Genomic DNA, 16,847 nt, shown 5'->3' on the forward strand with positions numbered 1-16,847 from the left:
TTCTTTCTGTCTCATTAGTTGGTAACTTCTTTTATTTCTTTCATACTCTGCTTTTAAATTCTGCTGTTTGTAGTCGGTCTAAGTGAGTATATTAGTTTCTATCATTTCCTTTGCATGTTACTTTCTACTAAAATGGGATCTTTATTTGTGTGGTTTTACCATTAGATGGTGGCGCCTCTATCTCATAATCAGATTTTCCAAGTTCATCATCAGTTTCTATATGCTTCTCATCGCTCATGCCTGTCAGTGAGTTATAAAAGATAAAAAAATAAATGAACCGATATCAACTAACTCCTCCACAGCTGTGTTTGATACATAATATTGAGTCCTTCTTCCATCCTCAACAATTAAAGCAACAGTAACTGTTACTAGTGACATTTTTTTCAGTATTTTTGTTCCCTCCGTCAAATTCAGTTGCTGGGTCTGCCTCTCACAGCATTTTCAAATACCCAGGACTTGGTTTTTCAATGCAGTGTGTCAATGTGCGGGCATGCAATGTTATTGTTAACAAATTAATTCAAGTCCGGATTTGAATTTGATTATTAACACTGTTAACCCTTTGAGCACCAAAGTCAATTTTTATTGCTCCATATGAAATATTCTCCAGTCAATTTTTTCAGAGTTTTGCCACAATTTTGATAAAAAAAAATATAGCTAAGGAAATGTGATGTCCACTTGGTCGCAAATTATAAAAAATTTACAGAAAATTTCATAAAAATTTATTAAATTTTGCACTAAAATTTTGGAGGGAAGAATTACAGCACTCAAAGGGTGAATTCAGGATACATATGTTGACAAGCTGGGTACTAGGTATTTCAACAAACTGTGAGAAATACACCTAGAAAAAAACTGTTACTGATACATACATCAAAGACCTGAAAAAACAACTGTCGAAAGTTACAGTCACTGAGCCTGCAAACTTAGCTCAGCTCAGCTTAGTCCATCTACATGTAGCTGGTATCATCTAATGCTCTGTTTCCAAAATAAATATATTCATTTATGCAAAGTGTTTTGACATGCATTGTGTAAGTCAACCAATAATAAGACATTACCAATTGAGAATATTCATTGGCCTAAAAATTGTTGGGCTGTGAGAGAGAGTATAGGTGACAGGTCACACAGGTACTAGACCTATTACAACTACCCATTGATGGTTATGTGAATTAGTGCTGAAATTGGCACGCATGTAGTGAATGTTTGCCCACATCAGTGCCTTCCTACAAACTCACCAATAGATAAGGACACTGACATTCTCCCTGTCTGTGATAAGGATTAACAAACAGATTCGAAAGAAGGATGTGATTGGAAAAGTTTGTTGTGAGAAAGCAGCTTATGAATAGGATAATGGCTTCTTGTGCAAAATTGTAGTGCTTGAAAAATTGCTGCTGGTTATCTTGCAAAGATGCATATACATCAATGCTCAATGATCTTCATAGCCCATGAGGCCCATGAGGCTGCATTCACAAATACTGGAGGGCTAGGGAGGATTTGAAAGTTCTAGGGGTAGCAGACGGGGTATTTAAACAGTTCGCACTGGGTATAGGGGCAGGATCTGAAACTATAGTGGTTCCCTATTTTTGAACATTTTCAGAGTACACAGTTTGATAGGTAATTCAGTATTAACCATTGTTATATCATCCAGTGGCTCTTATGTTAATAATAAACAAATTCTCGAATGATTTTTTTTAGCATTAACGTTTCATAACTTATTTTGACGAAAGTCAGTTAATGCCATTGAATTTTCATTATAAAACAACAAGTAGACCTTGTTACAGGGACAGAAGTTGCAACTCTTGATAAGTTTTGTTCAATAATCCTATTCAATGTATCAACTACAGTTTCTGTTTCCATACAGAATTCAACTTGTCATCAAAGCCTGTATATGTATATACAACGATACAAATGCACAGTAGACATACACAGGCTGTGTTGGCAAGCTGAATACTGGTCAGTTCAACATGCTATAGGAAGTAGAATAAGAATATGGTTGATAAACTAAACAAAAACACTGTCAAAATTATCAAAGTTAATACAGCTACTGCCCTTTTTTATGCCATTTGAATGGCAATGATGTCGATGACAACGATAACAGCAACAAAAAAAATGTCGACACAAAAATATAGAAAAATATCATCCAAAATTACAGCTACTGTCCCTTCCACATGTCACCAATGGAAAGTACAGGCTGTAGTGTACAAGATGAATACATGGACATTTCAGCATTATTTGGTGGGGGAAGTTTAAACATTTCTGATGAGTTAGAGGTGAGATTTGAAATATTTTGAGAGGATTGAGACAGGATCAAAAAACGAATTAAAATTTCAATCACAATTCCTCCAGCCCCCCCCCCCCCCATCCCTATCCAGTATTTGTGAATGTAGCCTTAATGTGATGATCAGCAATATTTTTTTACCGCACAATAATCAGATTAATGAGAAGACATCAACATAAACTTCAGGTGGCACCAACCTTTCCCTTTGCCCTGTGACTGACAATTTTTTGGTCTCAAAATAATTTATTTAACCCTTTGAGCGCCAAAGTCAACTTTTTTCCCCTTATAAAATGTACCCAAGTCAATTTTTTTTCAGATTTTTGCAAAAAATTTGGTGAAAACCTGTAGCCAATGCAATGTGATGTCCGTTTGGTCCAAAATAATAAAAAAATTTACAGAAAAATTCATAAAAATTGTGAAAATGTTGCACTAAAATTTTGGTGGGAAAAATTACAGCACTTAAAGGGTTAATAATTGAGTTCATTGAAAATCAACTGTGATTTTTTATGATGGTCACTGTACCCACTGCAATATTCATGTTAGAGAGGGCATCTTTATAGAAGGAATGGTGACCTAATACTTTGTTCCTGCCTTTGTCAATGGGAAATTCCCGTCCTGGGGAAAGGGGGAACTGTAAGAATGTCATTCTATGTATTATAGATTGGTTCAGATGGCTGTGATTAACGACAAAAAGCATGTCTTTCTCCTACTGAAAGCTTTGTGCAAGGAAATGCTTGCCCACTGGTATGCTACAGCAAAACCAAGCAAGTCAAATGTGTGTGAGATTCCACAATTGTAAGATGGAGTAAAATTACAAGTTTTTTCCTTTTTCCTGTAGGTGTATATGTGACTTGGCTCGTTTGATTGGTTTTTCTGATCAAGCTGGTGAAGCGTTTGAGCTACAGCAACAATTAGCAACCTACAAAAAAGTGGTGAGTTCCTACCATGAAGAGGTCAATGACCCCCAGGTTGGGGTCATTGACCTTTTGTGGTGGCATCAGTCATTATCCTGTCATCTAGCTAAAATTGATGTTTTTAACTTCCATATGTTTCATGCACATGTTTATAATTTATAAAAGGGAAGTAGGTTTACCGTCTGTCTTTTAGATCGTGCGTGAGCTTAGAGATACAGATGTTTATCTTCACAATTCAGTCATGGTGTACTTAAACAATGATCATTAATGCACTTTCATAAAATGAATAGTACCAGTATGTCGGGCCTCAATCAATAGAGATGTACAGCTTGCAAATATGAAATCATTCTTGGGTGTGGTTGCTTGTCATTCAAATTTTCTTTCAAATAGGTGGTGTACTGGCATTGATAGGCTACTAGGGAAGGAGAGGAATAGACAGACTGTATATCCATCTTTTGGAGATGAGAGATTCTTTGATTGGGAAATAGCCTGCCAAAAGTAGTGGATAACCGGTCAATTCACCCAGAGTTCATCTAAACTAAAGCACAATACCATTTGTATTTATGCCGGAGTTGCAAAAAGCCTGGATAATTTGAAGCCATATATCTGTCTTTTTTATTTGTTTCCAGCCTGTGAAGGAACGTGAAAACATAGTAAAAAGCATCCGCAAGGCTAAATCTGCCAGTCAGAAGAAGTACACACTGCCTCATATGATGTCTGTGGTTGTTGGCAGTACAAATGCAAGTAAGTGTTATTTTTTTTTCAACAATGTATGTTCCTGTCCTCACTCATGTGAACCAAATCAATCGATTGGTGTGCTGCCAGTGGCATTGTGCATAATGAGTTCTCTTAGCCAATCAGAAATTTCAATGTTGGTGTATTTATTAAGCTTGAATGAACAATATTTATGCTAGCAATTTCCAGGCAGATTAAGATCTATGAGTTATTGTTGTCCTGAGTGAAGTGACTAGGGCTAAAACCGATTCTTCAGTGTAACAAGACATCAATATCTTCAGCCAAGAAAATATGGAATACTGATCTCAGTCACTGATTTTCACGTTCAGACTCTTATCAGATGCTGACGGAAGGTACAGCTGAGATGGTACTGGATGCCTGCACTGACTTCTGGGATGGCAGTGACCTGTGTGTTTTGACTGAGTCTGACAGGTAAGAAAGAATATGCAAAAACTGTTTGTCAGTACCCTAAAACCTTCTTTTTACGTGTATTTTTTTTTTTAGAGTACCTGATTTTTCTGAGAGTACGCCCAGGGCCGTTAAACAGAAAATGGCTACATTGTCTGCTTCACACCTGTAGCTAAATAACGGCCCAGGGCCGTAATTCGGTAAAAATTTACCGCCAATTATTATCTAAAAAATAAAGGAGTTATCAAGATTAAGTTCGTTCGGGGTTGTCGGGATGTTTCGGCCGTCCCTCGGCAGTTGACAGATCTTCAAACATGGCGTCACGTGTCCAAGCGTCGCGTCGGGAAGTTCGAGTCGTTCCACTGATTTTGATGTACACGATGTTAAAGAGGTCGAGGAGCAGATAATTGAGGAAGGGAGCTTTTGTATCTGCAAAGGCGCGGAGACTGAGTTGATGATAGCTTGCGATTACAAAAAAAAATGCCATACATCGTAGAGCAGCATTGTTAACACGCAAACTTCTTCCAAATCCAGTTCTTGGTTCTTGCCGTGTTTTATCATGTTGTACTTGCATTAATGATAAGGTTAAATAGGAAAGCATAGCTTTTAACTGCTACGTCCATGACTTTAATGAATGGTCGCGATATAAAAACAAAACGTACGATGCATTGAAACAAAGCGTCGCCTATGGCGTCGCTGGCGTCGCGTCGCGTCATTAAACACCCGGGAAACGCTACAAGTTTAACCCACGCTCACGGCAGTGCTGCAGTCCGCTGCACCATACTCAGTACATGATTGAAAAGTTCGTGATCAGAACTTTCATTCTAACAAGGAAAGGTTCCTGCGATCGAATGTAAAGTATATAAAAAACGACGTTGAAATTACCAAGATTTTGAGAATGAAAAACTTAAATTCCTTGTAACTTCACTTTTCATGCTGTTCGTGGACGGAACGTGTCGGTTCTTACACTATCATGACGCACTTGACCCAAGCTACGCAAATACAGTCTTTGCGCATGCGTTATGACACTGTGGAGAAACTGAGTCGCATTAGCAAACCCAGGTTAATTTCACTCGGTTCGGTTGCGAAGGTACCGTCGGCAACGCAGATGGCGGGAAAGGGGTGTTAAACAATGGACATAGAGGGATTAAACCAATGGTGCACAATAGTAATAAACGTAATTATTTCAGTTGTGACTCCTTCTCTACCACCTCCATGGTTTGTCGATCGCATTCAAATTTAAGCGAAGAAAATCATCGATCAGATTTTGACGTGTGCACGTGTTCTGAGGTTGACCTAGTTTGTAAGTGTGACAAGTTAATCAAAGTAGTCGAACGTGTGAAAATAGATACAGTGTTTCACATTCGTTGCACGCAAAGAGGTCAATAATCGTAAACAATTGTGGATCATACCATTTCTACTAGGGATAATACTACTACTGTTACGTTTGTGAATGCAACAAATTTACGCGAAGAAAATCATCAGATTTTTGTATCAAAGCGAAAAAAACCTGAAAAGTAATGATGTACATTAAATAAAAAAATAATGAAACAGAGTTATTTTTTATGATAGTCATTTTATTTATTTCATGATCCCCATCGTGCAGAATGGAAAATTCCTGGCTCCTGCTTCATCTGTCAATCATTGTCGGCATTGTGTGGCAAACTCTAACGTTGACTTTGCGTTCTTCTGGATCATTCCACCTGCATTTTAGTAGCATAAATAGGGGGATACGGACATATATCGCCGAAGTAATTATCTTAGAAGTGTAACTTTTTTTATTTTGTACGCTATATAAAACTTTTTGACCTTTGCGTAGGTAATTTTTTTCAAGGGGAGTCAAGTTGAAATGCCGTAGACAAAAGTTGAGATGAAATTTAAAATTCTTAATAATGGCCCATCCCCCAAATAACCGCCCATGGGCGGTTTTTCGAGTGGGCGTACTCTCAGAAAAATCCGGTAATAACAAGTTTATCTATCCGGGACAGGATTGTGTCAAGTCAGATTAACTGATGGTAGTTTCATAGATGATGGTATTGTTGATTTTAAGTTGTTGAAATGATTTGTTTATCTAGGGCATTTTAAATAAACATTGAGGTATTGTGTGAACCAGAAACTGTAAGTTTTTAATTATGTGTCATCTTTTCTGCAAAAATTGTTCCTCATGCAGCGCAGTAATTACTCAAAATCTGTTCCTTTACAAAAAATGTTTCCCTGCGATCCTTTATGTACATACAGAGAAATTTATTACTTCAACAGTGAACTTATTTAACCTGCTGATAATTTGATGGAAAGTGTTATTATTGTGTCAATGTTAGATGTGAAAAGTAAAACAATCAAATATCATATTCCTAATAAAATAAAAGTCATTACTGTTACGATAATGACCTCAGTGGTGGTTTTAGAAGACATTTTCATACCAGATTCCCCAGAACTCTGCCAGTTTTCCTGCAAGAGAAGAGCATATTATACCATTATCTGCAGGCAGACCTATTTTCAAGGTCTTTCTTATATCATAGCCTCTATGCATTTTCTTCCCCTTTAGGAAGAAGGTCCTTGATTTTTACCATAGAGCCAGTTTGTCAGCATACTGTTGTGCCTTTGCATACCGCCCTCTACCTCAGACTATCACTAGTGATTTCAGTGACAGCTACATTGAGATGCCGACAGCCGGGTTGCCAAGACGGAGTGTTGATAGCCCCAGCCCAGTCAGGTGAGAGAGTTTCCAGTCAGTGAATCTTTGTATCCATGCTGGTCTTGGCATCTTGCTTGTTTCCTTATAATCATACCATGACAACAGTCTCAAGGGTTTTTGGAAATATGGTGTAGTCAGTAATGTGGGGCTTAAAATTTTAGTTTTGTAGGCAATACTGAAGAATAAATGCTGGACATTCACCAAATGATTTTACAAATCAACAATCCTAAGGGGTCAAGTTGCTTGTAGGTTCTTAACCCTTTCACCCCCGGTTCCCTGTATACAGGTCCAACTTTACCATAGAAAACAATGGATTTGGGACAAACCATGGTGGTGAAAGGGTTAAAGCCATAGGAGGACCCCTAAAGTGATTGTTGTTGTAATGAAGATATTGCCCATTGTTCCTCTGGTGCATTTTCTTGTATACAAAGAACAGTAAACCATCACGTACACAGGATGCATTGGCTGCCTTAATCAAATGAAAAATTTTTGAATTGTTCTTCCCATAAGCCTAATGTTCCTGGTACAGTCCATATACATTTCCCTGTGTTAAATGCCAGTGTCGTAAAGGAACTTAACCAGTTGTTAATGTTGTATTCATTATTCTCACTGTCTTGCCTGTTCCACCACTGGCACAGATCTCCCACCCACAATAGTATAACAACTCCAAAGAAGAAATCCAGACAGTCAAGTGCTGACTCCACATTTGATCATCTTGGAAGTATCAGTGATCCAAATGGCGTCTTCCGGTGGGTACCGACATTTTAACTTTTTCCTACAGCACTCTCAGGTTTTGTTAGTATGAAAGAAATCATATTGTTTGTGTTGTCGGTATCACTTATAAAACACTCTTCCCTCTTTTGAGACATGTAAATTTTGTAGGTGTCAAAAAGTGACCATCATAGAAAATTATTGAGAAGATTTAGAATATTTATTGAGAAATAAGGAAGAATGGAAATGTAAAAAGCCGAAGAAAGTGACATAACATTTATGTACCTGTGTTATATTGGTGGCATCTGTAGTTTAAGAAGTAAATTGAGAGACTGCTTCTAGACTGTTGAGTGAGTTTGGTCTGCCATACCTCACTCAATCTATACCTCTTCTCACAGGGCACAGTCGGGTCAGATCTTCATAGGAATGGTTGCTATGCAGTACCAGGCTAAAGAAGACATAGTGGGTCTCATCGAACACCTGGACAATGCCTGCATCCGTTTTGTGCATTTCTCACCGGACAATGAGTTGAAAAGTAAAGTAAGTCTTGGTCAAACTACGTCACAACGTCTTGAACTGTACCGGTATAGTCAGTAAGACCATTCCAAATGTTTGTCATGTAGCCGCAAGAATATTGACTCATCACCAAGCTGAAGCAATGACCATAGTGACGATCTGAAAGACATTTCATGGATGTAGAATGACGTAGGCTCCACCTGTAGCCAGTACCTACCTTACACAGCAAAATGAGAGAGTGAAAAAAGGTATTGTGAGTGAGCTGACACACACTTTCAGCTTCACTGGTGTTCATACTTTCTCAAGTGTGTTAGCCATACTCAGCCTTGTCTACTAAAATATGGACACAATCACCACTGATCTTTTCAGAATGGTAAGCAAAGCTGATGTGTGTAAATTTTTGACCAGAAACATGTCTTGAATTACTTCAAAAGAAAGCTAGCACAGTTTGGTATGTATATATGACTGTTGATTTTAGAAGACTAGCTGGTCACTTTTGCTGCATATTGCAATAACACATGTATGTGTTATGGTCAATAAAAATGCATTCAAACCTTCCTGTGTGAAGGAGGTTCGTTCAGAACTGTTTATTTTGAAAAAAAGACAAATGTTTTATAAATATTCCATGGCTTGCAAAGACCATTATGTATATTGCTGTCATGAAAGATCTTTTGATTTGCGAAATTGATGAAACTTACCCCTGTAGAATAGCTGTGTGAATGGATGTATGGCAATTTGGTTTCAGGTTTTTGCAGAGAAAGTGGGCCTGGAAGTTGGCTGGAACTGTCACATTTCACTGAGAAGCACAGAGACGCCACCACAGAACCAAGTCACCACCCAGCTCGGCTACACAACTCCGTCAACGAGGAAGTCCTCTCTCCTGTCGCTGACGAAAAGAAAGACTCAAGAGGGCGCTGTTCACCTTGACCTTGATAATGTGCAAGTCAGGTGGAGCGACAAGGGGACAAAAGATGACACAGATCTTATCAGTAAGAATAGAGGGGAGAAGCTTAAAATTGCCAAATCCCTAGACTTTCTGTCTTGCACGTCTGATGAGGAAATGAGCTATGAACTGTTGCACAGCAAATCTGTAGGGGATGTCCCAAAGTGCTCTTCAGGGGACCTTACGATTGACATTCAGGACCGGGAATATGCAAATGAAAGCACACCGCTGAAACCATCCAAGCAGTGGGACAAACGCAGGGACAAGGCAATAGAGAATGGCTCCGGCAAGATTGCCTCGTCAGACGTTAAAATTGCAGTCACTGACGAAGATGCGATGAATCGTAGGGTTCGGCATGTCTCGGAGACATGCACGTTCAGTACCATAAACAGCGAGGAGTACGAAGCTGAAGGATTGCTAAGCAGCCATACAGAGAGTGCATTTGAAATGACAAACAGGGTAAGGCACTGTTCCAGTTTCATTTTAGTTTACAATCGACTTAGACCAGTACAAATATACCGCTAGACTATTGAATCACAAACTTGTGGATATGAATGATAGGGTTTTCCTAAGGGGCCTCTAACTTTGTACATTATCTGTCAGCCTAACAACTCCCTAAGTTATCGGGGATTCGTACTAAGTGCTGTCTTTATCCACACTTTTTTATTGTTGCTATTTAACCCATGCACTCTAGTAATTTCCCTCAACACGGCCAGTATTGTCATAAAAAATAACAGCGCAGTTAAAATCTTTGGTGGTGAAACTGCTTAACCAATTATTCCTACTATCATTGCATGTGATCCTGTTGATTTTCCTGTGTTTGCTTATATACAGTTTTGCCGTACACAGCTTCTGGGGAAACAATAACACCACAGCCCTGTTGACAAAGTACTGTGGCTTCATCTGACCACTTGATCAAAGATTGAATTGTCTGTCAGTATTTTACACAGCGCTTGGAGTATTTTTGAAACCTCTTTGTTTACCGCTGTCTTTCAGGCCAAATTACCGAGGGGCATTGGGAACATTCGACCACACCTAGAAAATGTTGATAATGTACCACTTTTAGTTCCGTTATTTACTGACTCAACACCAAGTGGTAAGTTACCATGGAAATACATTTATCGTCTATCAGTAACTGTGTCTCTGTTGTAGAGTATGACCAACTTATTTTCAGTGAAAGTCTTTGAGTTTTGTAAGTTTCAAGACTTCTTATGTTGATCAACCATTGATTTTATTCAGAATTTACTATTGATTTTATTCTTGTCCTTCCGTGTATTTTTCTGTAAGTTGAGCTCACTGAGACAACATTCCACCAATAGTTGTAACAGGTAATTCAATTCGCATGTTGTAATCATAGAGTAAAGTGCTCAAAAACAGTAAAGCAATTTTTTCCTTGAAAAGTTTGTCACTCTATCGACAGACAATTGTGCAAAACAGTAACTTCAAACACTTAAAACACATTACTCACATAGTATAACCCTATATTGGTCAATCATTTTTTACGAAGAAAAAAGTATATTTAATTACAGTAACAGGTTCTTAATTTGTTTGTCTTTTCTCTTTCCAGCTTGCCAAGAGATGATAGCAATCATGCAAGAGTACGGTGAAATAGTTTGCTGTCTAGGAAGCTCTGCAAATTTCTACAATACTGGTGTCTTTCTTCAAGCAGACATTAGGTACGACCCTGGTCTGTTCTTGTTTATATATTGTTTTTGTCAGTCAAAGAGAATTTGACAATCACAACTGAATTTGTCTGTCACAAATTTTGAAGTGCTCGATAGATTGAACTTGCAATAATTAAATATTGTCGTGTATTCATCCAAGTTCATGATTGTGTGTTGGTACTTTCTACATTGCAGTAGGACAGTCTACTTGTGTATGTGTTTTCCATTGGGTTGAGTTGGCCATAGATTGTCTCATAGCTAGAGTACATCACAGACCCTCATGCCAACTTAACTGTTATGGTTTACAATATTGATTCTTCATCAATGGAGGCTGTTTATGTATCTTGGATCTGGCACTATATTCTCAAAGGTATTAATTCTGATCGCTCACACAAAGGCATCTATCATATAAGTTTTTGTATGCACTGCTGTAAATGTCCCCAGCAAAGCCATTTGCAAATGGTTGACACACACATGTAAGTAGTTTATAATTTAAAAAATTTGTCTCTGCAAGAAGTTCTTCCTGCACACCTTCACCACCCCTCAAAGATAAGTAAATGTAACCCATTTTACATTACCTTATTTGCATTCAATACAGCATTGGGCTAGAACCACTTTACCCCCAGGTATGTCAGCAACAAAGGCAGGATGAGTACCTGCGGCACTGCGACAGCTCAACCCAGGCACATGGCCTGCTGCCTTTGGATCTGAGCCATCTGCTGGCATCTCTTCCCTGCTCCCTGTCATTCCACAGGGAGGACAACATCAGCCTGATCTACCTGGTGAAAGAGGTAAGGTCAAAGGTTATGAAAGATATTTTGGTATGTTATCATATAATAAGGTGCAAATTACATGGAAGCTCAAGCAAGTTTAGTCGTCTGAGATGCATATTGTCATAACATCACAGAATAAGTGACTGTACAGGTCTGGAAAACAGACGTGTTAGAGATGATGAATTGTACTCGATACGTTACAGCACATTAGATGCATCTTCAAAGGAAAAAGTGAAATATTGGCACACCCTTTGCTAGAAGAAAGCATTGTAGGAACTATTTTCAAAATCACAAGAATCAAAGAGAGATAACAGTGCATTTTTCCTTCTTATTGAGCAAACCAGCTTCCTTAAAATTTACCTGTGTTGATATAAAATAGAGTTGCCATTTGGCTTGTTATTAAAATCCATGGGAAAAAACAAATTGCAGACTGTGAGTCCATACAAGCTTTAATACCCCTTTATTACTGGAGAACGATCAGCCATTTTGGAGATATTCATTATTCCATGAATCTAACCCTAGATAGTCCATCTCCTTTCTAAAGATCCAACGAAGGCATTGAAAAGCAGTGGTGTTAGATTGAAATGTAGTGTTGCTAATAACCCTTTCAACCCCGATATTCAAGTATAGAATTCCAATCTACTATAAAAAACAATAGGGTTGGGCCAAACCATGGTGGTTAAAGGGTTAAAGATATTGAATGTATGCTAATGAAAATTTAAAATTCCATAGGAGTCAAGCTTTTAGCTATGAGAAAAATACCTTTTTGTAAATGTATTTAAGTTTAACATTGCTCATACACAACATTATGTAGTAGACCAAAGATCCTGTGTGTACTGGGCATGACATTATAAATATTGGATAAAAAACTGAAACGTTGATATGGTTCAGGCTGCAAACATGAAAGACTCAAACTTTTGCTCAAACTCTCCTCAAGCAATCTTTCAGCCATTCTTTTTCAAATCAACAATAAAAATTGGAGGTCACCAAGCAAAGTTTGGTACCAGACAAACAAATTACCTAACATTAATGAGTTGACTTTTAAAAATCTGTAAAAAATGTATTATTTTTGATTTTCTCAAAAATAAGTTAATGAAGAGTTTATTTACTCCATGAGCTTTCAAATGACCCACACAAGTGGTAGACTAAAACAATTATTGTAAAAGTTTGAGTCTGAATATCTGTCCCTGAGGCACATTCTGCCTTGACAATATTAGTATAACCATGGATAGCAGTATTAGTATTGCCACTGTCTGGGCAAAAACTATATCAAAATCGTTCTCGTGCAAAGTATGAACACGCCAACCATAACTGTGTGTTGTATTTTGTTGACAGGCAAGAGGCATAACCCAGGCAATGATCAACTGTTTCATATTCCTCATGAACTGCCAGGTCACAATCTCAGTCTTACAACTCATCGCCTGCTTTTTGTTGTTGCCGCACCCGCTGATGGGCACCCACATTCTGTGGTTGTCGTGCGTGGTGGTGCCGTTGCTGAGCATGTCATTCTACGGCACGCCCGGGGATTCCAAGATTATGAGAATGGCTCCGGGGAAAAATTTGAACCACTGGGATCGACAGGTATGTGAAGAGAATACCTGTGTGTGTTCTGGGGGCCTGAGATTCCCGAACGGACCATGCTGAAGACTACTGTGTTGTGCACAGCCATATTAAAATTCAATGGTATCCTAGGGGCTATGTTCACTTTATTCATAATAAAAGGCACCCCAAGTCCGTTAGATTACTCCCATAAGAAGAATCTGGTCCACAATTCATTACATTTGCCCTGTGGAAGTTTACTCAGAACACAACCATGTCTTGTCAAGTCTGTCACCTTCAGATATTGTACCAAAATTATTTTTATATGTATGTGTGCGTAAATAGCACGTTTATTGAATTATTCTTTGAAATTTATAAAAAAGTTTTGTATTTTGGATAATTAAATCTTGTGCAAAGCCAAAAAAATTTATAACATTTAACCTAAAACCTCCGTACTCCCATGTAAAATGTAAAAAATTTTGAAGTATTAAAATCCAAAGACAAAATGTCGATTTGAACATCTCCCAAACTCCATAAATCACTGAAATACTACTAAGCGGTAAGTAGGTTCTTTGAAGTTCAAGGTAGTACGCGCTTAGAAAGTGAAAGACTTTAACTTTTGCTCAAACTTTCCTCAGTGAAACTTTTAACCATTCTCTTTCAAAATTTAGAATACAGATCAGGGGTCACCATGCAAAGTTTGATACTAGAGAAACAAATCAACTACCATTATACAGATATTTGAAACTTATGATGGCCACCATCCTGGTATTAAGTCTCGAGGGGGGGGGGAGATGAGCCCCCAACGAGTGATAGGTCAGCAAAGCATTTCAAAAATTTGAGAGTCTGAATATCTGTCCCCTAGGCACGTTCTACCTTAAACTGTGAACAGGCTTTTCAATAAAATACACATTTCAAAACGTAACCTGACTGGCAAGTGCATACATGAATAATCTACATGTACCTACTTCTTCTTTACACAGGTGGTAGGCCAGTACATGCTGTATTTTGTGTTCAAGTTTATCCCCTCCATTTTGATATGTATCTTGGTGTACGCCCTCTGCTTGAACTCATTCTGCGTCAAGGTGATGGAGGATCAGGCTAAATGTCATGTCTTGCTTGGAGAGAGGTGAGAAACAGTTCTCGGTTCAATTGCTGAGTAATCAAATTGTCACTTTGTAGATTCAATAAACAAAGCATGTAATCCTTTCGTCTCTAAGGTTTTACCTGGTCACTTCATTTTCAACAGTGAGTAAGCACCTCCATCTTCGAAAATGAGGCTTGAAAGGTCACAGTTCACCATAGGAGTACAAAGGTCATGGTTCACTGTAACATATTACATGTGAACTAAAAATATTAGTCTTGTTGTTTGGTAGATTTGACTGGTTTATTTTTGAAAGACTAGCAAATGACATTCTTACCTGACTACCTTGATCGCTGGAAATTTCCACTACCGTTATGAATAACTTTATACACAGAGCCAGTTCCGGCAAAGTCCAGCAGGACCATATACTTGTTCACAGTATGTTTGATACACCCTGCAGTTTTACTACATGGTAGTTAGTCAAAAGGTTTAATATACAGGTTTCGTTCAGGATACAAAAATATGCATTTTAGGCGAGCATAAGAAAACATTCATCAAACAAAATAGAAATTAACATCATAAATACATCTAAAGTGTCATCTGTAACATGTTTGATTCTTTTCATACAGTTTCCAAAATCCAAACATTTTGCATGTACTCTGTGTGTTCAGTTCTTTTGTTATAATAGGGATTTCGGTGTACATTTCATCAATATTTCATTGCAGAAACAACACGGAGTCATGGAATGGCTGGAAAGCAGACTACTATGAAGGCGTTTTGTTGGCTCAGAATTTACTTGTATTTCTCCTGGTGATCTATTTTGGTATGTACATCAAAACAGGGTCTGATGCTCCTGGAAAGTCTTTGAAAGTTCCTGAATTTTCAAACCTCCAGGAAAGTCCTGGAAAAGTCATTGAAAATGGAAATGCATCCTGGAAAATTGCTAATCCACCTACAATTTTAAAAGATGACAAGATCAGTTGTGATATTGTAAAACTGAAATCTGGAAAATTGCAAGTGTGAGCTCAACAAGTCATTGAAAATTGCTTTACAAAAGTCCCTGAATTTTACATGACTGTAAGTGTAAGGATGCTATATTCATGATAATACAATATTTTCTTCACAGTTGGAGTTAACACTATTTTACTTTCTTTGCAGTCTGTATTTCAGCTAGTTTTGTGTATCCTGTGAAGCTCCTATGGAAGCAGCACCCTTTTACCAACAAAGTATGGTGTGTGGTCGCTCCCTCAGTGTAAGTGCACTGTTATGTGTATGAGATTTGTACCCACTAATAAGAAGAAAAACAAAGATAATAAGGGTGTCTTGTTTTTTCTTAATGTCAAAGAAGATACTGAGCTTTTCGCATCCAATTCTACGTCACATCTGATGATTTATGTCATATGGTCAATTTTTTGTGGTGCTCTGACGGTTACAAATGTCAGCTATGAGATTCTCACCAGACTTATTTATTGACAAGAGTTCCCTTATTCAAAGCAACCAAGACTTGGTGTTTTTTGTACAGCACAGTAACCATGTACAGATGTGGTCGCCAGGATCTATGTGGATCACCCTACTGATAATCGACTTGTAATAATTTTACTTGCAGACTGATTTTACAAGTGTTTTACTTCCTGTTTGACATGGTGATATGGCGAGCCACGCAAGACCCAGACTATGAGTTCGGCCTGGAGGACATACCGATGTCAGCCTGGCTAGTAGGGCTTCTTTGGCCTCTTGTTCTCATATTGAAATCAGAAATCATTAAAATATATGAAATCAGGTACTTATATCACATTGTTCATTTGAAAATAGTCCTCTTTGATTTCCACAGAATATCCAGCTGTTTTATTCTCAATGATGCGCATTGTCTGAGTTGACCATTTTCATAACCCCTACATGACCTCACATTCCAGTATTTCCATTGGTACAGTCCACCAGTTTCATCGAACACTCTCCAACAGCCAACTGTATTCAGTGAATTTTGTACTGAATGGCCCCTGTCACTTATTTCCTATCCAAAGTTTAGATTTTCTGTGCAGCAACATGTAGAATTCTGTTGTGATTTTCCACATGAAAATACCAGGATGTAAGGTCATGTAGGGGTCATTGTTAAGATGGGAAAAAACAAAAAGTACTTGATATGATGTGAAAGTTAGCCGGAGTCAGCCTTTGAAAATGATTTGACTCTGATTCGGATTCAGATTCAGATTTGGATGTGAAGTAGTCTCCACATTTGAAAATGGTTCTCATTCTTAATGTTCATGTTATCAATGCTGACAATTGAGAGCTCCAGTCTTAGTTATCCTGAATGATTCAAATGTTTCTTAACAAATGTTTCTCAGAAAGTTCCAGTGTCACCTGGTCAGCGTAGACTCACAGTAGCCATGCAAACAAACATTGTGTAGAATATGCCATGTTTTACATTGACAAATAAATTCTAGTTTGGACTTAAAATTCAGTCATTGAATGAAAACAATAGAACATTATGTACATACCGGTGGGAGTAGTCAAACAAGAAAGTGTATTTCACAAACAAACAAAAAAATAATGACAAATGCACCAAAAGTTAAAACTTAATGGAACTTTTTGGGTA

At 37.9% G+C, this 16,847-nt stretch overlaps 1 protein-coding gene across 1 annotated transcript in view; it reads left to right on the top strand.

The window, feature by feature from the left end:
- The window catches only part of LOC139151216 (transmembrane protein 94-like), a 35,435-nt gene that overhangs the window by 14,201 nt on the left and 4,387 nt on the right, over nucleotides 1–16,847 (top strand). Inside the window, exons 15-29 of the mRNA XM_070723849.1 lie at nucleotides 3,111–3,204; nucleotides 3,816–3,930; nucleotides 4,251–4,353; nucleotides 6,875–7,042; nucleotides 7,663–7,773; nucleotides 8,134–8,275; nucleotides 8,997–9,653; nucleotides 10,191–10,290; nucleotides 10,762–10,870; nucleotides 11,457–11,649; nucleotides 12,967–13,212; nucleotides 14,154–14,299; nucleotides 14,980–15,077; nucleotides 15,413–15,506; nucleotides 15,861–16,034. Of these exons, the coding sequence (XP_070579950.1) occupies nucleotides 3,111–3,204; nucleotides 3,816–3,930; nucleotides 4,251–4,353; nucleotides 6,875–7,042; nucleotides 7,663–7,773; nucleotides 8,134–8,275; nucleotides 8,997–9,653; nucleotides 10,191–10,290; nucleotides 10,762–10,870; nucleotides 11,457–11,649; nucleotides 12,967–13,212; nucleotides 14,154–14,299; nucleotides 14,980–15,077; nucleotides 15,413–15,506; nucleotides 15,861–16,034 (2,550 nt within the window). The remainder of the gene's footprint in view (nucleotides 1–3,110; nucleotides 3,205–3,815; nucleotides 3,931–4,250; nucleotides 4,354–6,874; nucleotides 7,043–7,662; nucleotides 7,774–8,133; nucleotides 8,276–8,996; nucleotides 9,654–10,190; nucleotides 10,291–10,761; nucleotides 10,871–11,456; nucleotides 11,650–12,966; nucleotides 13,213–14,153; nucleotides 14,300–14,979; nucleotides 15,078–15,412; nucleotides 15,507–15,860; nucleotides 16,035–16,847) is intronic.

This window comes from Ptychodera flava, chromosome 15 (genome assembly GCF_041260155.1).
Source record: "Ptychodera flava strain L36383 chromosome 15, AS_Pfla_20210202, whole genome shotgun sequence".
NCBI classification, from domain to species: Eukaryota; Metazoa; Hemichordata; class Enteropneusta; family Ptychoderidae; genus Ptychodera; species Ptychodera flava.